At 43.3% G+C, this 21,467-nt stretch overlaps 1 protein-coding gene across 5 annotated transcripts in view; it reads right to left on the bottom strand.

Annotated features, from left to right (window-relative positions):
- Positions 1-19,460, bottom strand: part of runx1t1 (RUNX1 partner transcriptional co-repressor 1) — a 56,164-nt gene extending 36,704 nt beyond the window's left edge. For 4 of the 5 annotated variants that reach the window (XM_014332121.2, XM_014332123.2, XM_014332122.2 and 1 more), the window contains exon 1: positions 18,865-19,459. In XM_014332121.2, coding sequence (XP_014187607.1) covers positions 18,865-18,892 — 28 coding nt within the window. In that variant the 5' untranslated portion in view covers positions 18,893-19,459. Of the gene's footprint in view, positions 1-18,864 lie in introns of all 5 variants that reach the window. The other variant, XM_042218932.1, reaches the window with a different exon arrangement.
- Positions 19,461-21,467: the final 2,007 nt, after the last annotated feature.

Genomic DNA, 21,467 nt, shown 5'->3' with positions numbered 1-21,467 from the left:
TATCTATCTATCTATCTATCTATCTATCTATCTATCTATCTATCTATCTATCTATCTATCTATCTATCTATCTATCTATCTATCTATCTATCTATTATTCCTTATACCTGGATCATGCACACACATTTCAAATGGTGGCATTACTTCAACCAAAACATTGGTTGAAAACTGCTATAAACACAAAGGAGAAAATCAGCAGGGTTAGTTGGTGATTAGCAACAGTTGACAGTATTTGAAGAGAACGACGGACCTCCAGCAAATAAATGATATGATAATAGATAGCCATGAACATAACAAAGGACAAACAAAGTTGAAAATGTGTCCAATGAGTCAACTCATGAGTTGCCTTCATGACCCAAAAGTCATCACAGAATACATGAGCTATGTCAAAAACAGCTGTCGGAGCTCCCGACGACGCTCGTGCTTACGGCTGAATCATAACCAGGTGTTAGAGCCCTGTTGTTAGGATGAACAGCGGACACTGGATTCATGAAATCTGAGAACAGACATCAAGCTGGGTAGTGTGCAGAATCTTCTGAATTCAAACAAAATAAAGCAACTGACTCGTGTCAGCGCTGTCAGTTAAATAAGACTCATCCCACCTATAAAACTGAAACTCTATCTTATCCCCTTTACTTTTAATTTTATCGCTTTGAATTATTGCTTTTGGCAACTGAAGTTATCAGAATTTTATAAAATTTAAAACTGATAAAGTTTTCAGCTCACGAGAGTAGAAACAAACAGTTAGCAGCCTTTCCATGGTGCAAAGGGAAGCTGCATATCTGGAGGCTCACTTGAAGATATAGTTTTTAAGTTTTTAATACAAAGAAATGATTTCAGCAGCTTTAATAGTGAATGTTCAGCCCTTCATTAAGCTTCATTTGTCTGATCCTTAAGGCAAACAATTAAATGGTGCTACTGGGTTTAAATTGGGCAGCAATGTCATACTAAAAATCTAAAGAAACAAAAAACACCTCCTTGTGCACTGTGTGTGTTAGTATGTATATCTCATGTGCCTACAGGAAACATTAATCACTTTTGTTTAGTGACCTCAAACTTATTGTGTGGGCCCCTTCAGTTAAACTAATCGATTCTCAGCAGTGGTTTAGCAGTAAGAAAATTAATCACTGCAGCACTTCCTGTCATTTTCTCCAGACTACTCCTGAAATCTTCTCTCCGCATCCTTCTTCTTCAGCTGGCTCTCATTTCTCTCCCCTCTCTCACTCTGTCTTTAAGAGCCTTTCCTTTCTTTTTACCCCTCATTCCTCCCTCCAGTGCTCTTTCTCCCTCTCTCGCTCGCTCCTTCTGCTCTGCCATCATCGCAACATCTGATTAACATATGTCTGGGCTTTCACTCCCTGTCAGCTTGCAGGCATCTGCACACATGCGAACTAACAGAGGCGCTCGCATTCACGCAGCCTCGTAAACCGTGTCTCAGGTTCAAGAGTGTAAGGGACAAAAATGGCAGCAGATTTTCACGATCCTCCTTTTAGCTACATTTATGTCCCACGCCGCCTGAGCGTGAACGTGTGCGTGCCCACAACAGGGAGGATCAGAGACAAAGCGCCTTAATGTTAGTGCAAGACAACAAGCACTAATGTTCCCTCAGTGAGCTGCTAAAAATGCCAGTAAGGGAGGAGAGAAAAAGAATTATATTAGGACAGAGACAAAGACGAGATGAAAGAGAGAAGATGTGAGTATGGGAGCGTATAAACAAAAGCAATAGCTGCTCCTGCTCTCCGGAGACACGTGGCCCCTAAAAGCACTAGCAAACCCAGTCTCTCTCTCTAAGCTCAAGTTTCATTTCAGAGACAGGAATTGATAGAATGCATTTGAGTTTATTCAATACACCGTTGGGAGCTTAACTTCATATCCCACTTCCAGTTGCTGCAACCAGAGAACTCGTACTGATTAGCTTCGGCAGTAGTAACAGGAAGACATCTCATCCTAACTATCACCAGCCCATACCAGTCAGGCTACATGATCAGATTTTTTACCTGATGAGATTTTACCGGCTTAAAGCATCAATGAAATCATCTCATATGTGTTGCAGGATGCTAAAGCCTCTTTTCAAATCATCTGTTCTCCTCTGCCCAAAACTGCCTGGAATCAGGCCCACTTTCACGGCCTCATCTGCAACAAAAGCAGGTAACAACAGCAGCCGACGTAGGCAACCAAACAACTACTTTGTCGAGAGGCTTGCCAAAACGCATAATCCAGCTGACTGCAACAAAAGCTTTGCAAAACCCTGCAGACAGACACTGATGGTTGTTTGCATTGGTCTATGTTTGTAATACCCATAATCTGACCAGTTTGTTATAATGGCATCCCCTGCCATTTGAACACTTTTGTAAAAAAAAAAAAATACAAATAAAATAAAGACACACATACATCAGTGGCACCAGCACCGCAAACTGGGATACAAACCGTGCTGAGTTAAATTACTCCCTCTGTGTGTGAGTGTGTCTGTGAATGAGCATCAGGGGCTTATTTCATTCAAGAATTAAACAAGTCAATACTGTGGCTTTAAGTAAGCTTGCATATACTGTACTGTATAGCCTTCTTTCTGTGTCCTCCTGCAACCTCCTGACACCTCCCCCACGCAAGCTAATAAGGACTCATTCTCTATATATGGGTTAATATATGTGCTTAAATTCAAAACAGGCAAATAAAAGGCTTTCTTAATACGGGCGCATTAACGCACTGAATAGTCACACAATACTGATGAGGAGAAACCGTTTCGCTAAGGAGATTTCAATGGAGCGTCAAAGCTGTTTTGTGTGGGGTGGAGCCATCCTGTGTATATCATTTTGTGGGTGAAGGGTGTGTGTATGTGTGTGTGATGAGGGGTTCTATTGGAAGGAACTGAAGTGACTTTTTTTGTGGAAGACTTGGTAAACTCAATGGGGCTTTGGAGGGCCAACTCAATGATAAGTCAATGAGGTGCACTTGAATGGCGGAGTTGATGGAGTGAGACACACAGAAAATAATCTCTTTCTCTCACAGACACATACAAAGCAAAGTCCCACGGGACAGCTTCTGGCCACTCAGCGTCAGCATGTTTAATGGCACAGGGTGATATGTGCGTGAGAGAACAGAGTTAGCTAGTCGCAGAGAGCAATGCATGGTTATGTTTGTACACCATCACCAATAAGCTAGACAGTTCTGCCTCCATTCTGCTACACCCTTTTCTGTCTTCCCTGCACACTAACCCCTGCTTGTGTGCTGTCTCCATGTGAGGAGTGCCTGTGTGTGTGTGTGTGTCTGCACAGGCAACAGAATACACAGAACCTCACACAGTTTACACCCCAGTGGAGACTATTAGTGATCCTCTACCAGACACAGAGGGAACACATAGTCTGAGAGAGACACAGGCAAAGAGTCAAAAGTGTAGAGGAGAGAAGGGGAGAGAGAGGGTGGGGTGGCTGCGGGGGGAGAATCAAGAGGAGAAGGATGAGAGAAAGAGACAGTGACAGACTGGCACACTGATACGCAGACACACACAGATGGGAAGATAAATGAACAGATATTCTGGCAGTGCTACATAATACAGAAAGAAAGGGAAAGGGAACATCAGGGCAAACGTCAGTTCTCTTCCTCTCGCAAACCGACCAAAGATGGCCTCAGCTTTAGTGCAATCTGATGTAACTCGCCAGAAACAGTTTCAATGCTGCACATCAAACATAGTCATACCACAGTCATCAGACTGAAGAGAGAGGATATGTGAAATCTCTCCAAAATGTGTCACACTTTAAGGTGAACACTTAGTGTTATCTAACAAACTCGAGTGTATATCTTTAATTAAGCGTATATCGGCATACACGCGTCACCCCATTTGAGAGGAGAAGAGAAAAGAAGGAATACAGAGACGCCTGAAGAAAAACAAAGGTCGAATGACAAGGTGGAAGCCAGAAAATTGATGTAGAGGATGCAGGAGGAGGTGGTTAAAAGAGACACGAAGGCGGAGAAAAGGAAAGAAGGCGACCAGCTTGTATAGAGGTGCAGTTGGCCACAACAGGCGCTCCACTGGGCTGCACTCAACTGCTCTCTGCCTCCTGGACACACATTACCTCTGAGAATATTTGATGTGTGCGTCCGCGTGCACGCGCGAGCACGACGGCTGCATCTGAGCAGCAACTCTGGAGGAAGGGAGGTTACATATGGGCTTGGCCTTTGTGTGCCTGTGTGTTGATGGAAGTGAGAAAAAGGCAAGCGAACTGCAAAAAGAGAGCGAGTGAAAGTGAGTGTAGTCGAAAAGGTGCAATCAGCAGAGGGGCGGGGAAAAAAAGGCGAGCAAGAGGCTCCCTGTGTGTGCGGCAGGTCCCCCAGCCAATCTGGGACACTCCCCCCCCCCCCCCCCCCCCCCCCCCCCCCCCCCCCCCCCCCCCCCCCCCCCCCCACCCCCACCGCCTCCACAACCCACCCCGCCCTCCACACCCACCATTCTCCTCCACCCTCCTTTTCCTCCCCTCTCCTCTGCCGACTGGTGTGCTATTCATGGCGGACCCATTTCACCTTTCAGTGTGTTACGCCCGCTCACCACAATACATGCTAATGAGGTAGAACAAATGACTTTTTTTCAGTGGGTGCATGCATGTGTGCGGCCCTGTGTGTGTGTGTGTGTGGGTGGGTGGGTGGATGGGTTGCTGAATTCTTCCAATCTCGACTGCTCGTTTCCAAACCACTTGCTTAACTGTCGAAAGAGTTGTTAATGGTTGTGCACAAACCAATTTTGTTTTCTCACCTGAAGGCACAAAATAGCTCCAGATTACTGACACCTGATCTGATGTTGCTTTGCACCGATGCTTGATTTCTAGAGCACCGCAAACATAGGCTCAGGAATCCGCAGTCTTAATGCATTTACCACTGTGTCTCAAGGACCTATAGCAAACAAACCATATAAACACAATGGCATTTAATTCCAGCTAGGGTAACCTCCACCAGTCCTATATATCCTCACACCCAGCCACCTTCTATTTATCCTCCACTGAGTGACTTGGCCCAGTTCCAATCTGATCTGCTCGGCGATGATAAAGTGGAGAGGAGACAGAGGAGGGGAGAGAGCGCACATTTACAGTTCTCTGTAGCACGGATGACAGGAGATGAATGGAGCACTTGATTTGTCGCAACAGAACACAAGACACCACAACTGACATCGGCAAGAGGAGTGGTGACAGGGAGAAAAAATAAGAAACAAGCAGGCAAGAAAAGGGAGTGCCAGGGTGCTGAAAGATTGAGGAGCAATACAGAAGACGGGAAGGGAAGAGAAGAGGAGAGGAAAGTGAAAAAGGGGACGCTTGAAAAGAATAGATGATAGCGAGAAAACAAGGGGAAAGAAAAATGCATAGCAATACAGACAGAATGACAAACAGTTTGTCAAAACCGAGCCTCCTTCGAGTCTTTCTTCAGCAAGAGCTGCTTTTCATTCGCCCTGCATCACTAGGTGGCGCTAACGATACATCTGTACACCTGCCAACCCTCTCCTCCCCCTCTTCCTCCCCCTTTACGTCTTTCCATAGTGAATCATTGTGACAGCCCGGCTTGGCAGTCATAATTAACCGAGTGCACTAGCTAGTGTAGCACTCCATGCAACACACCACAGTGAGCCAAGCACAGAGAGGACTGCTCATAGTGAGAGCTGCCACCAGGCATGATGGTCATGTTTGTGTGTGCACGCCTCTGTGTGTGTGTGTGATTAATAGTGTGTGTAGTGACAGTGTGCAGTCAACTAAGCCACATACACAGGTGGGGAAAGGAGAAGGACTTTTTGAGGCTTCTTCGAGGATCACTGCCTCTGGTGAGGTCAGACATTGCTGATTAAATCAGCGTCGGGCCAAAGGTAACAAATTATCCTTTAAAATACAACTCTCTGTGTCTGTTATTGTTGCAAAGAATTCAAATTTTTAAGGCATCGGTTTAGAGGTTTGCTGATTTAATTATGCAAAACAAACAAAATAAATCATAAAGAAATATTTCAAATGTGGTGTCTTTTTAAAAACAAAAAAAATATCTGCCAGCGCGAGATTTATATATCATCGCTGCCAATTTGGGTCTCTCCCACTAAATCCTGCTCAAGAGGAAAACCATCCATTTTGGGGGCTGCATTTTGCACATGTAAAACACAGATTTGTCCTGCAACAGCTGTGGAACAAATTGTGTTATTAAGTCATTTTAACACCCAAGGCATCCAATTAAGCTACCCAATTCCCCTTATCAAAGCCACAGTTCCCCCAAAACGAGGAAAACAACTTGCATGGATGTGACTGTTTCTACAAAAATAGCCCTAAAATCAGCTTCATAGCCGTTATGTGGGACTAATGGAAATGGTGCCACAGTTCCTTTAACTAGTACAGAAACAGGAACCAGGCCATTCCTGGCTCCCCTCCCGGCCTCTGGGGCCCAGAGCCCAGCCCAGCTCGCCATACAATGGGCCAGCAGAATGAGAGGAACCTCCGGCCATCCAGAGATAGCCCTGCTGGTCAGGAACCAGAAGAAACCTGGGAGGGAGAAGAGGAGGTGGTTGTGTGTGTGTGTGTGTGTGTGTGTGTGTGTGTGTGTGTGTGTGTGTGTGTGTGTGTGTGTGTGTGTGTGTGTAAGCCTTAAGGATGCAAACCCAAGCAGCAAGGGAAAGGGTGGGGATGGTTGGTTGGGGTCAGGATGTGTGTAAAGGGGACAATGTTTGTGTCTGTGTGAAAGAAAGTAGAGCTGTTCAGATAAATGCCTTGCTCCCATACAAAAATAACACAAACGCGCGCACGTGCGCACACACACACACACACACACACTGCTGCTCTTCTCTCTAAGGAAGTTAAAGCTTGTTTACAGGTAATTAATGCTGGGACAGCAACAGTGGGATGCAAGGTGCATGGGGGAGTGGTTGATATAAGAGGGAAGCAGGATTGGAGAATGGCGATGGGATCAGTGGCTTTTGGACCTGGCACCCACCCTGGCAAGTGACGTGTCCTATCTGGCTTTCTTAAACTGCCTGGAGCCCCAAACAGTGAGTCAGTCCAGAGGAGCATTGGTCTCTGAACCTAATGATGGGAATTAACCCTGGGGACAAACTGGAAGAAGTAAATTACATAAGAGTGAGAAGCAGGTCGTGATGTGAACCTGCTCCCAGTTCTGTTTTGGGAGGGGGGCTAGAGGTGGTGGGGTGGGGGTGCTCTTCAATAAAACACAGACACATGCACATGGCGCCCACTGTTTCCATGACAACAAGTGGAGCAGATATGCTCTCTCAACTGTCAAAGGACACGCGCACACACATATATACACGTGCGGTGAAAAGAAAAAGAAAGATTGTACTAAAGTGTTTTTTTAGCATTTCATAGGTAGCTGTCATCACCGGAGTGACAGAAGAAAGAAGACTGAAGAATAAAGAGACAATGGCAGGAACCAAAAAGGAAACAGAGAAAAAAGAAACAGGCCAGGAATGCAGGATAGATACAGCTGCTGCTAAACTTAAAAAAAATATGCTGAATATATTTTTGCACAGAAAGCCGACTCTGGCTTTGGAAGTCGTGCTTAGGAGGGGCTGCTTTATTGCCAATAATGATTACAGACACCAAAAGCAATTTTGCTAAAGCTGAATTGAAAAAAAATTTGAAAATAAGTATGAAATCTTTTTTTTTTTTTCCTTTGCAACTTGTGAACTAGAGTCACTGGGCTTGGCTGGCAAAATAAAATACGGTGTCCTTGCTGCTTCCTCTTGCACAAGTGTGCCATAACTTCTGTTCTCAGACACTAGAGAGAGATAGAGACAAAGACAGACTGTCCTAAATCTAAACCTCTCAGCGTCATCTGAATTGATGGTTTTTAAGGGGTAGAGGGATGTCGACGTCACACGCCGTTACACGAATGTATAACCTACACGTATTTCTGCTTCTAAATCCGTCTGTGCCGCGCATGCATTACCCGTGTGATATGTGATGAAAGGAAATAGATCGCTTCTGTTTCAGGTCTGTGTGTCACGTATACACCAGTGTATCCTTTCATGGGGAAATTAATACCATATCAATTTTCCTTTAGTACAGGGGCTATTTTATGGTATTGGTGGATTCATGAATTTTCTTACACTGTCATATTCATATTCCAGATTCTGATTTAATTTGCCGCGCGGGAATGAAAGCACACATTTCAAATGAGACGAAGCAATAAATTCAAAATTGCTTTCCTCATGAAGCATACACGCACACACACACAAGAGCAGTTTTGTCTTTGTTCTTGTTATATACAAAAAAACACGCACACACAACCAACTATTCTTTATCGTGAAATAAAGCAGTCTCAGCTAAGTACTCTTAGCTGCAGGGAATGTCACATTTTACAAGCTTCCATCCACATCCACATACCATGCAGTATTTTCGCCTAACCTCACAATCCCCCCTTGTACTATAATTCTCAATTACAGTAGGGCAGATATATATATGTGTGTAGTATATAATGGTGCTCACATGCAGTTGTGGTAAACGCTTGCTGTGTGAACTCCTTGACAGGGGCTGGTTAAATATAGCTTGAATGATTTCATGTGTTATTTTTCCCCAAATGCAGTTTAGCATTACTGGCTGTCTAAAAGAGGAAGAAGAAAAAAACGAGACAGCAGCTCAAGGTCTAAAAGCAGAAGCTTGTATCCGAGCTAAGCAATTTGAAACTCATAAATGTTATTCAACATTGTATATGAGTCATTTCTCTCTGTCCTTTGTCTGTCACTGCCTCCGTCTCTCACGGTTGCTTGACTCTGTGGCTTCTGGCTTTGGCCCTTTAGCAGTTTAAAGTAACTCACGGCTATGTCCTACTAGCTCATCTCTGTTTCCCACTTTCTGTTTTCAGACTCTTGTTCTCGAGCTGGCACAGGCAAACAAGGTGACATCAGATCTGCAAACACAAAAACCTCACTCTCCCCATCTAATAATGTGTTCTTTAAAAATCTAAAACACAGCTGACATCTCAAATCTGATGAAATGTGCCCTAAACAAATGTATTTAGTCTACAATAATTAGCCAAGCCCCTGTGTTTTGAATATTTCATCTCAAATAATTATTTCTTGAATATATCTGTCTCTATGTTAGACAAAAGAGAGCAAAATAGTAGATATTTTTATTCTAGAAAAGACACTTCCACTGTCTGCACCTTACATCCTCAAATGATGGATATCTAATTTTTCCCCTACTGCCTCTCCCCATTTCACCTTGCTGCACTTGTCACCGTTCACCTTTCTCGCACCCCAGTATCTGCTTCTGCTCCCCACCCCTTTTGTAATCACACTCTAATCCTTTGCAATCAATTCCCCATGAAGATACTACCCGACCCAAATAACACACACATACAGGCAAACACACACACACAAACACAAACACTCAGTGCGCCAAGCAAACAGATGTCTGCAAGACACAAAAGCAACCAAAACCAGGATCAAAAATCATTTCAACACACTATTATTATGTTTTGTTACACGTTGGTTGGATCAGACAGACTGTGAACATCTTCGTTCATTCGAATCAAAACCACTTAAATTAACACCATATCAAGTATCAAATACAGAACAGATCGTCAAAGACAGAAAGCAACGAAATAAGTGTTAAGGAGTTGCACTGAATTATTAAAACATGTTGGCTACATTTAGGTAGAAATGTAATCCTTTTTTTATGATGGGATCAGGATGAACGTACATGTGTGCTGCGTGTGTCCCTTACCCTTGATCAGCTGGTGACTTGGGCTTGTCATTGCCCTGCCAGGCAAAAGCCCGGGGCGGTGCACGACTAATGCATTAGCGTCTTTAGCAGTTCGGGGCATCTGTCATGTGTGTGTACATGCTTTTGTGTCGCTGCATCATGTAGCCTGGGGCAAAGTGGCAAATACAAAGAGTCGTGTTTTATCGAAATATAGAAACAGATGCAGATTGTCTCCGGTTCTGCTGCGCGTAGTTTTTAACTCCCCTACTTGGTTGCTTGTCTTCATTGTCTACACTCTTTTGTTACATATGGCTGGCAATAACCAAAGCTCTACTTTCTTAACAGTTTGAGACGCCTTTCATTTTGACGAAGTGGTAAAAATGTTGCATGCTGTGGTCTTAAAATGCATTTGATGCCGTATTTTAGTATAAATGTTCACTTCATGAAATTTTATGAGACGGTGTTGTGTTACAAGAACAACACTGATTTAATAGAACATAATTGGCAGTAACAATGAGCTCAGCATGCTTTTGTTAAGTGACTAAATGACGAGAAATAGGACAAGGGTATGTGGTGGGAAAGGATGGTGCGTGTATGTTGTGTTCATTCTGACGAGGAATGGCAGCGAACGAATGTGTTTGTGTGTGTGTGCGTGTCTGGCTGCCTGTTAATATGGCATGCCACATAACGCTAAAAATATCACTCATCACATCAAACGCACACCAAGAAACTTGTAGACCACCTAACAAACACAAAGAGAGCTCTGCATGCCTTCACTTTAGATTGACAACCCTGCCATATGGTGCTGAGCTTTGTCTTTGTTTGCATATTCAGCCACTCACTGTCTGAGTTTATGAGAGACCAATTTAGCAAGCGCACACCTGTGTATTTTTAATTTTTTTTTTACATATGTGTAGTTCAGTCCTATGTGTGAGATAGCTACATTAGCAAACATAAAGTTGCAGCTGCACTCCAGTACATAATCCCTGCACAGCTGTGAATTATTATGTGGACAATTTAATGCTGCCAAAGAGGAAACAGGAAATTAAGATCGTACTTTTGTTGCACTGCTAAAGTGTCTGGCAAAATGTTTGTGTGCATCCATGCTCAAATAAAATTCCTACAAAGTGAAACGATGCAGTGCATCTCTGATGCTATCACCCTGAGTAGCAGCTTTATGCTCGTCACTCATAAATGCGTAGAAGAGGTGCAGATGGAGACCCAGGGGTGCAACCCAAATGCTTAAGGGGAAGGGGCTTTCCACTCACTAAAGCATCCTCAAACTAACATCTAGGCAGTAATTTGTCCTCCCTCAGGGGAGGCATAAAAAAACCCAGAGCCTCGAATTCTTTGCAGCTATGGAAAAAGTGAAGAGCGAACAAAAAAAAAAAAAGCTAAAATACTTTATCTCCGCCTCTAACTGAAAGTTATTACATTTTCTGAATGGTATGACTTTCTAATGGTTAGCATATGTGAATATGTGTGCACAGAGAGAGAGAGCAGTAGTTGAGGTTAAGTTAATAGCACAAGCAGAGGGGGAACTGGGAACCCTTGGCTTATAAAGGATACTTGTTTCCCTGCCTCACCGAAAACCAGATGTTGATAAAGAGACATAGGGGGAGGAGAGAAGACAGATGGGCAAAAAATTACCAACACTTGAGCCAAACATCTTGAAACATCTGCAAAAAAAAAAAAAAAAGGTACCTTACAAAAGGAGATGGATTTATGCTCTCCCTCTATCTTGGATTTTCATTGCTCCGTGAGAGCCTTTCTCCCTCCTGTGCTGTGCTGCTCTCAGTGTTACCAGGACTAAAAAGTTTTGCCGCAATCTGGAGCTGTTTAGGTCTTGGAAAAAAAAAAAGAAGCTTGGATTCTTCCACAAATGGCTCTATCATGTAGAGAAGGCAAACACGTCTGCACACTGTTGGAGCCATAAAACTTCAGAGAGTGCCGCGGGATGGGGTCCACAATCATGCAGACTAACTCGATATGAAACACTATAAATGTCAAGGTACATTGCAATATAGACGCATGTGTGTACATCCCTGCACATGTGAGGCCCAAAAACATATTATTCATATCCCATTTCTAAAAGCGGAGTTCGGTTACCATGGAGACCCATCGTCTATTGCTAGTATGAAATGCGCAGCTGAGGATGGCACGTCCATATGGTTAGAGTACGACAGAGGGGAGGAACAGATGCCTTGATTAAAGGGCTGTCAATCGCAAATCCATAAGAGCAGCTGGGGTCATGGATGTATATCAGATGACACTACAGACAGCGAGCAAGCCAGACAAAAAGATATATGTTTTTATACTGTAGGCAGATATAAAAACACACACACATTCACATGGACACTTGTGAGGAGAGGGAGCTCTACAGATCTCTATCTGTTCATCGATACACAGCTACAGCCTTACAACTAATCTCCCAGTCTGACTGAACTGCGAGAGCTTTCTCCATTTTCAGAGACTTTTTATCCCTTTTGAGAGAAACAGCAGTGAGGTCGAAGCCTGTAAGTATAATTCTCAATTTTTGGGTGGATACAACTGCCGTTAAATATACTTTTTTTTAATTTTTTTAAGATAAAACCGACTGTGGTTTTGTTCTGTTTCTGTTCAAACAAACATTTAGCACGGCAGCTAGCAATGAAGCAATGATTCGGGCCATTTAAGGTTAGACTGCAGTGAGCGGTCATGTATAGGGACTGAAATTTTATGGACAGGATGGACGGGATGCACTAGAAGTTAAACAAAATGGGGTTTTTTACTTGGCCCCATTTGGAGAAAATGGACCAGCTCCTTCCATTTTTTTATGTTACCCCCACTGTCCCTTCTGCCACTCTCCCTCTTTCTCTTTGAACCAATTTCTAAAATGGCCCTCCCTTGAAATAATTGACACTCTGCGTTTATCATTTGAGGCACCTGCTGTTGGTTTGACAACAAGACAATCAGATGGAGCGACCGGCCGTCGTCCCATTGTCCCATCTCCCTGTTTGTCTGTGACACTAACTGACAACAGCTGGAAACCCTCTCTTCCTACAATCCCCATCATGCAAGTCAAATTCAAGCACAAAAGAAAAGGGCCTCATTATTTGGCTGCAGTGGTGTGATTTTAACCAGCAAGGGGAGGAAACAATGATTTAGTTGTGTCTGCCCATGGGACATAAAAGGCTGGCAGCGACTGGACGTCCAAAAAAACAGCCGTGCACGTGATTGCTCTGCCGGTGCCGATTCTATTTCATTATGAATATTAAAGAAACACAGTGTAGATTGGTGCTAGCTGTTTGAACCTCCGCTTGTATACAAATACCAGAGTAGACCACCGCAATATATAACGCGCACGCTCCTGTCTGCTAACATGCATTTTTGAACACACAGCCTCCCACATCCCCATCTCTTCTTCTCTCTTCTACTCTCTAGATGTAATTGACTGAGCACGTCAATACTCGGAGGGAAAAAAACAGAGGGTCCACTGTCTGCATCTATTGATCTACACTTCTCTCTTTCTCTCTCTCTCCCTGTCTGCTGATCTTAATTACACTCCTTTTTACCAAGCCAGGGCTCCAATCTAGCGGCTGCCCTTTTCATAAAATGTACTGTCCAAATCCATGCATCAAAATTAATGAGAGTGAACCGAGCTGTAAATCAAATATCCAAGCTGATAAGCCGAGGTGGTGATCGTAAATTACATAAGTCCTTTTTCGTAAAACAAAAAAAGAAAAGGAAAAAAGAGAGAATTATTCTCACGGGTTCATTTAGGTCAGCGTTAACAATGTGAAGTTTTTACAGAGGAAGCAACCTCAGTTTAGGTGATAAAAACCACTAAAGCGTGACAGGGGTGAGATGATGTTTCTCACTCTCTTTGTTATCTACTTCCTCTTTCTTTGTGTCTCTCTTTGTCAATTTGTCTGATTTTCTGCCTGCCTGTTTGTTTGTTTTAAGCGCTGTCTGTCTGGGCCCACTCCACCGCCTCTCTCTCTCTTTTCTCTAATACACACACACACACACACACACACACACACACACACACACACAAAAACGACTTTTATGGTCAGGTTTTATGGACTGGTAGCAAAGCAAACTGGTCCATTCTTCAGCAATTGTCCTCTCGTGAACTGGGGAGAAAAAAGGCTCCTAATCGCACAGCTTCACAGCTCATACTTCCCATCAATCAAACCTCTCTGTGTGTCCTCGGGATTTGTGCGAGCGTTTGTGTGTGTGTGTGTGTGTGAGTGTGTGTGTCTGTTTGTGCTTGTAGACATTCCCACCGAATAGCATCTCAAACCTCTGCTGAATCATGAAGAAAAGCTTAGAGATGGCAGTTCAGACTCTCTTACATACAGTACACTCTGTTCCTTTTCAGATGAATCTTTACAGAAGACATAAACCACCCCCAGCCCACCAGGTCCTCTGTTTAATCTTTAAATGTAAATTGGGCGACAGGTGAATATTGAGAAGGTGAGAGATAAAGGGTAACATCTTCACTTGGCCACTTTATCGCTGCTCCACATCACTAAGAAGCGCCTATTCAATATCATTACCTTTAGCAGAGTGTAGGGGGAAACACAGTCGTGGGTATGTCCTTTTGTATTCATTGGACATACTGTATAGACACCTGCACGCACACACACACACACACACACACACACACACACACACACACACACACACACACACACACACCACACACACACACACACACACACACACACACACACACACACACAATCACACCATTGCTTATCAAATAAGAAAATGGCTTGTCAGGGATGGACGTAATGTGAGTAAGTGTGTGTGTGTGCGTGTCTGTGTGTGTGTGTGTGTGTGTGTGTGTGTGTGTTGTGTGTGGTGTGTGTGTGTGTGAGTGTGTGTGTGTGTGTGTGTGTGTGTGTGTGTGACTGAGAGAGAGAGAGTGAGAGAGAGAAGGGAAGGCAATGTGCATTAGGGCGATTACAATATCAGCCGACTCCAGATGGAGGCAGGAAAATAAACAGTGGAAGAGAAAGAGAGAGAGAGAGCAAGGGAGAGGGAGCGAGAGCAAGGGGACAGACATCATGACAAGAAGCCTAAGAGAGAGGTTCTATATGTGTGCATTTGTTTGTGTGGAGGTCTGTCTGTGAGCGATACAGTTAGAGAAAGTAGAGTTAATTAGCAACTCAATCCGCATCTGTATACAGAGGACTGAGGAAGCGCTCTGCATGTGTGACAGTGTGTGGGTTTATATTGTCCTGGATGTGTCTATTTTGAGTGTGTACTTTAAGCCCCAGAAACCTGAGTGCAATAGATACAGCTAACCATTTACCCTAAACATATGAAAAAACTACATCTCCCATGACACGGCTGCTTTTAGATTTGCTCTGGAACCAATCTATTATCAGTTCTGGCTAAGTGAAAAAGTAAGTTAAAATAATAATAAAAAAAATGCTAGAAAGGTAAAAATCCTCCATGAAAAATTATGAACTGTGAGGCCCTTCCCTGTCGGCCTCTTCTTCACTTGACCTATAAGTCTTATGTTATCCAGAGTAAAAACACGAACAAGGCCAATAAAATCAGTTTGTGGCGCTCACCGTTCACTTTGACATTAAATCAGACCCTGTAAAGGCCATCTCACAGCTACAATAAAACAAAGACCTCTTGCTTCTGTAAGCACAAGAGAGTGTGGACACACAAGCGCCACGTATACAATGCAAACGGACACACACGCACACACACACAAACACACCTACCTGCAAGTCCTTTTTATACCACCGCTGCTCTTTCATGGGCGATGAAATTCAATAAGCAGTGAGGAGAACTGCCCTCTCACTGATAACCATCAATGGGGTTATCGATCTCCAAAAGCATTCAAGCGTATGTGCATGCCCATGCACGTGCACGCACACTATAATTCACTCTGGGACTTGATAACAGACAGCTCTGAATAATCAGAAGAGATCTATACATCTTAAAGGAGTGCATGCAACACTGATTTTAGTATCCGGTTCGGCAGCTGATAGTTGCCCCCTGACTGCATTGCTTCAGTTCCAATCTGTGTCCAAGGCTCCACCATCTCGATCTTTATACACATTTCTGCAGTAACGGCAGCTGTGGTAAATGTGCACCAAAACCCAGTGAAAAGAATGAAGAATACTGTAAAGTTTTTATGTTGTTCGTGGAGTTAGATAAGAACAGACCTTCTAGATTGACACAGCAGTTATGTGAAAATCCCAAGTAGTAGTAGCGCCAGGAAAGCCCACTTATTCTAAGCACTGAATTATACAATAAACAAACAACCAAAAATCTTTGAGAGCATACATAATTTAGAGCATATACTGTAGGCTGTATACAAACGAGGGAGCTTGTGTTAAGTTCTGTATACTAGAATCTGGCTCTGATAGAGCCAATTGAGAATGCCGAAAAAATTACAGGTGATCCGGGTTGCGCTGCTTTTGAAGTGGATTGTATTAAACCTGAGACAGTCAGCATATGAACTGTGTTGAGTCATCATCACTTATTCACCGTATAGCAAACCTGGACTGCATCCAAACGTCTGTGTGACACACTTAAAAGAAGTGCTTTGTAACTACATCGCAGCACTGGAGTCTCAGTGTAACTCTGTGCGAGACATGAAAAAAATCTCTCTCTCTCTTTCTAAAAGCAGTACTTCATTGTTTGTTGCTGTGATTTAACTATGCAGTATAAATTGCTAGGAAGCTATTACCAGCGCTTAACATGAAAAAACAGGGGAAACAGTGAAACCAAAGAGTGTGTGAGTGAAACCAAAGAGTGTGTGTGCATATGTGTGTGTGTGTGTACGATATCTATGCCACATTGTGAAAGTGTGCATGTGACACACACAGCCTTTCTCAGCATCACTTGTTCAATCTGCCAACCAGAGGTACGTCTACGTGTGATTCTCTGGCTGTGTGTGAAGGCGAGAATAAAATGGCTGCCATCATTTTTTGCAAGGCCGTCCATGTGTGTGAGCAGCGGTCTGATGCATTTGACCCTATAGCCTAAGAGCTGGGAGGAGGAGAAGGAGGAGGAGGAAGGAAGGAAGGAGGAGGAGGGAGAACAGGTGTGAGGCAGGCTGGTGGCTGGGCAGATGGCCCCTGGAAGTGCAATGCTGGGGAGCATGGACCGCAGAGACTTAGCAGCTATCGTTAATACAAGCCTGTTTATACAGTGCACACACATGCAGCACGCACTCACACATGTCCAATCACGTGCGCGCACACACAAACGCAGAGATAACCTGCAAACAGCACTTATCATTTACTCTCCCCTCATCAGCAGCTTTGTTTACCTTTCATTACCCCCCCCCCCCCCCCCCCCCCCCTCTTTATCTCTGTAAACACACACACTCCAGGTAATGGTCTTTTCAGTCAAGTCACTACTATAATGGAAGTCCCAGTGTTAAAAGGATGGGAAACAAACAACTGATGGCATAATAAATGACAGCCAGAACAACCACATCACCTGGCATCGCCACTGCAGTAAATTATTAGACTAAGCAGGGATTTAAAAGAAAGAAAGACAGAATGAAAAATAATCCTGAATCTTCATTTCAATGACTTAAAAGACTCACAGACACAGGATACACCTGCATCATGATATCCCAATAAAATATCTCTTTGAGAGGAGCATTTTTAAACTGCTGCTATACTTTGTTTTCTTGTTGATCAGTATATATCAGTGCCTCTTGCTCATTCTGTACCCGGTCGCCCTTATTTAGCTCATCTAAAGCCACCTCTGCTCTGTTTCATGCCTTTGACAGGACTTAACAAGAGCTCTCTTGGACGTCTACAAATGTGTACGATGCTGTGTGGGGAGCATTTGGTATGCCTAAAAAATGTCCAAAGCCCTATGGTTTTCCAGAAGATATTTTCCTCTCTCTCTAATCTGAGCCGTGAGAACAGTCGGGCATCGACAGCATGTTGTGCCATAGCAGCCTCCCTCCCTAACCCGCATGTCTGTTCTTTTCCCAGTCGGGGGAAAAGATTCCCACTGGAGTAAATATAGCCCAAAGCCTTTAATTTCAACCCTATGCCACTCCATTAAAAGAAAGGGGGGGGAAAAGGAATCCGTTTTCCGTTTTTGGAGATTTTCGGTTATGTGATGATGACAAAGTCGCAGCGGGTGGAGAAGGAAACTTCACATGGGTTTGAGAAGATGCGTTTGAGAGTTGTGTCAGCGCTCCGGATGATGTTTCCTTTTTTCTCTTTTTTCTTTTTGTACTTCAAATTCAAAGTCTGAAATGCAAAGTCTCTAGAAATGCTTTCTAGGACTCCCAGGCAAAGATTAGAAGAAGCAGCTCTACACTGAACAGAACTGAGAGGCTCAGGCTGAGTTCAAAATCCTCACGCAAAAGTAAAACAAACAACCCCCCCTCCCCCCCAAAAAAACATAAAGTAGTCAGTAGTAGGATTATTGTTGACTACTTGCAGGAAATATTTGTAATATTTGTCTCCGTTTCTGCAGTGAGAATAATAAAAATTGTGACTTTTTATTTTTTTTAAACTGTCTTTCGAAGATCACCACTTAATGTGAAGATTGCTCCACCTGAAACGAAGGTGATGACGAGACTTGGTCCGTAAACTTAAGTTGCCTGTTGCCCCAGAACAGCTGCGCATCTTGGGCACAAGCTCTTGAACTGGGAGCTGTTTTTTTTATTAAGACAGCAGCATGCTGGTTAAACAAACTAGAAAGCCAACTGTCTTCATTAATTACATTTCTAGATAATTAGCAGGCAATAGCCGGAGTATTTTCACTTTCTCTAATTTTTTGAGCGATAAATGTAATGTGAGACACATCAGCGCTGATTGCTCGGTCTTTCTCTCCCATTAGAATGAAACACGATTATGCACAAAACAAACGCACCGTTTCTATGTGAAACAGATCTGCACATAATCTCGGACAATAAAAACATATTTCTCTAACAAAAAAGAAATGCACTCCCTGGCGATTATGTATTTATTGTATTATAATTTTAGGGGGGGTTGGACTGCAGCGCAGTCTGCTTAATTTACATTAATATATAAATATATATCAAAGTAGAAATAAAACAAAATCTCAGTTAGGTGTGTTGAGTATTTTGTGATATATTTCGTAATTCGGGCGCACACGTGTGCATACGAAGTCACAAAACACTCCAATAAGGCGTGAATTGGGAAATATTAACATTATTATTAATAGAGAGAACACTTACACTGAAAAGAGGCAGAAATTCCCACCATGCGGCACGTCGATGTGAGAGGGCTAAATAATTTCCAGTCCTTTTGACTCCGCGCAAGGTCCCCTCGATGATCCGCCTGTATCGGGAAGACGAAAACTACAGTCCAGCCAGCTTTCAGGGGCTCTGGTGGTATACTCCCAGCAGCTCAGAAATGTGGTTCAAACTCCGACAAAAGAAAGAAAAAGGGCACCTCTCGGCTTGCAATAAGTGATCAGTCACTGGGGATATGCAGTGTGGGAGAATCGGGAATCTTGTAAAAAGCGCAGAGGCAAAGGAGGAGAGATGAGAAACAGATGCAGAGGGAGGATGCTGTACTGCGCAGGGGCACCCTGTCTGAGTTCTTCTTCTTCTTCTTTTTTTTAAACCCGTCTTCTTACTTTCCTCCGAAATCCCTTAAGCGTCAGTTTCGATTCCGGAAAAAAAAATCAGTTTTTATATGTGAGAAAAAAAATCATCCACACACCCTCGGACTCGGGCTCCTTGTGTTCTGCTTCTCCGTTGGCGTGGGGAAGAGGAGTAGCGACACTCTGCCTCCAGTCGGCGGTGCGCAGCAGAGCCAGGTGGCGATGGGCGGGACTGAAGCGCTGCTGAGGAGGGGAGCAGGAGGAGGAGGTGGGGGCGACTGGGCAGCAGCCAGCATCTGTGTGCCCTAAACAGGTTGGAAAACGCAGTTTCCGGTCAGAAGTGTTTTCTTTAGTGTCTGTGGCATTAAAGGATTTTCACTTGAAGCGAGGTAGCCCCTAAAACTCCTTTCTAAAGTCCTTTAGTCATTACTGGATAAGTAGGTGATTTTCCAAGTCTGCCGTAATTTACATGCCAGTACATGTATATTCAACAGCATCATTAGCCATTGCAGTCACGATTAGCTTTCATAGTTCAGTTAAAGGGTAAGTCGGTCCAGTGTAGGCTACTCTTTTAAAAATATATCCCTGAGGCGTCATCCAAGTGCTTAAAATTCCGAGTTTTTGTTAGGATACCATGCTGAAAATACTTTGAATTTGTATTTTCAATTTGCATGTAAAATGTAACCCAAGTGAAAATGTCAGAATCTCAAAAAAACCAAAAATCTTGTTATATTGACGTGGAAAATGTTCTCTAATCCTACTAAATATAGTTCCACAGGTCTGACAGGGAAAAGGATTTTTTACTTAAACAGTGACAGAAACTTCCACATTAAAACTCTAGGTATGTTTCGACCAATCAGGAGAGCTCTCATGAATTTATGCACAAAGTAAATACCATATTTTTCTGCATTGTTTTTGCTTGTTGGAGGTTTGGCAGGTGCTCCTTTAACTGAGTCATCACTGAGCCCTCTTCTGCTGAAAGGGCACACAGCGAGGTATCAAAATGCAATTAACAGTAGGGGATAGAAACATGCATTCATTCTTCTTATCTTCTAAATAAATGATCTAGTTTTTTGTTTTTTAGTCTGGGGAGCCCTTTGACCACTGAACCACTTACACACACAGTTGAGTGTCATGGACCGAATCCAGCCAGCTGGGTGCTCGAGGACCTGGTTTACTATTGTGTGGATGTCTGAAGCCAAAAAAAAAAAAAAAAAAAAGTAGAGCTGTGTGAGCCATGTCTCCACTTTATGTACACTCTCTCTCTCTTGCTCTCTCTTCTCTCTTTCACACACACACACACACACACACACACACACACACACACACACACACACACACACACACACACACACACACACACACTGCACCTCCATCTTTCTCTCAGCTGAAAAAGGCACAAGCTGGCTGGCCTGCAGTAACCTAAGGCAAACACTTTCCCGGGACCATCTGGAAATCATCTCACCCGCAGAGCCAGCGAAAGTACAGAGCAGAAGCTACGTTTACAACTCGGTGATAACAACCGGGCGACTTGAACTGCACGGCTGAACAAGTCATGCACCATTGCCTGTTCACAACATCTCATGAAGCATTCTGTTGTAATCATTTCCATTGTGTTTTATTTTATTCTGCAGTTTTTGTACACTTGTAGTCCTCTTCTATGCATCACTTAATTGGAGGACAGTGTGCTATGACGTGACAGTGTAATGTTGTGTTGTGTCACATTCTGATTTAGGTTGAAATCATGGGCCAGAAGTTACACTTGAATAACAAAATCTCATACTGTGTGTTTTTAATGGCAAACATCTGGATTTTGGAGCATCATCATAACTTACTACATTTGTCAGTTGTGTGCTGAATGTAAAGCATTTAGCGAAATGTTAATGTGAAGCTCGTGAATTCCTCAATGCAATCACTGTGTGGTAAAAATGATGCCATTAACGGCAATCGTTTGCAATAGTTTTTCTTTGAGTTTTTCTCTTTCTCACTTTTTTCTCTCTTCTTACTCTCATCTCTCACTTCTCATCTGCACCGTCTCAGGAGTGGGTTGTGTTCTCAAAGGCAATATCGACAGATAGTGTCACTAGCACTCGTGCTGTACTTACATTTTTGCATCTAGGTCCTTTTGCAAGCTTCTGACAAAGGCAATGGGCCAAGACGAGTGATAGGATGTGCGAATAGATATGCTGAAGGTGAGGAATGGAAAGGTAAGGAAGTGATATTGAATGATAA

Source organism: Haplochromis burtoni, unplaced genomic scaffold (assembly GCF_018398535.1).
Source record: "Haplochromis burtoni strain Fernald_Lab_line unplaced genomic scaffold, NCSU_Asbu1 Contig_25, whole genome shotgun sequence".
Lineage (NCBI taxonomy): Eukaryota > Metazoa > Chordata > Actinopteri > Cichliformes > Cichlidae > Haplochromis > Haplochromis burtoni.
Note: the sequence above shows the minus strand (reverse complement) of the source record. Positions and strands in the feature narration are given on the sequence as shown.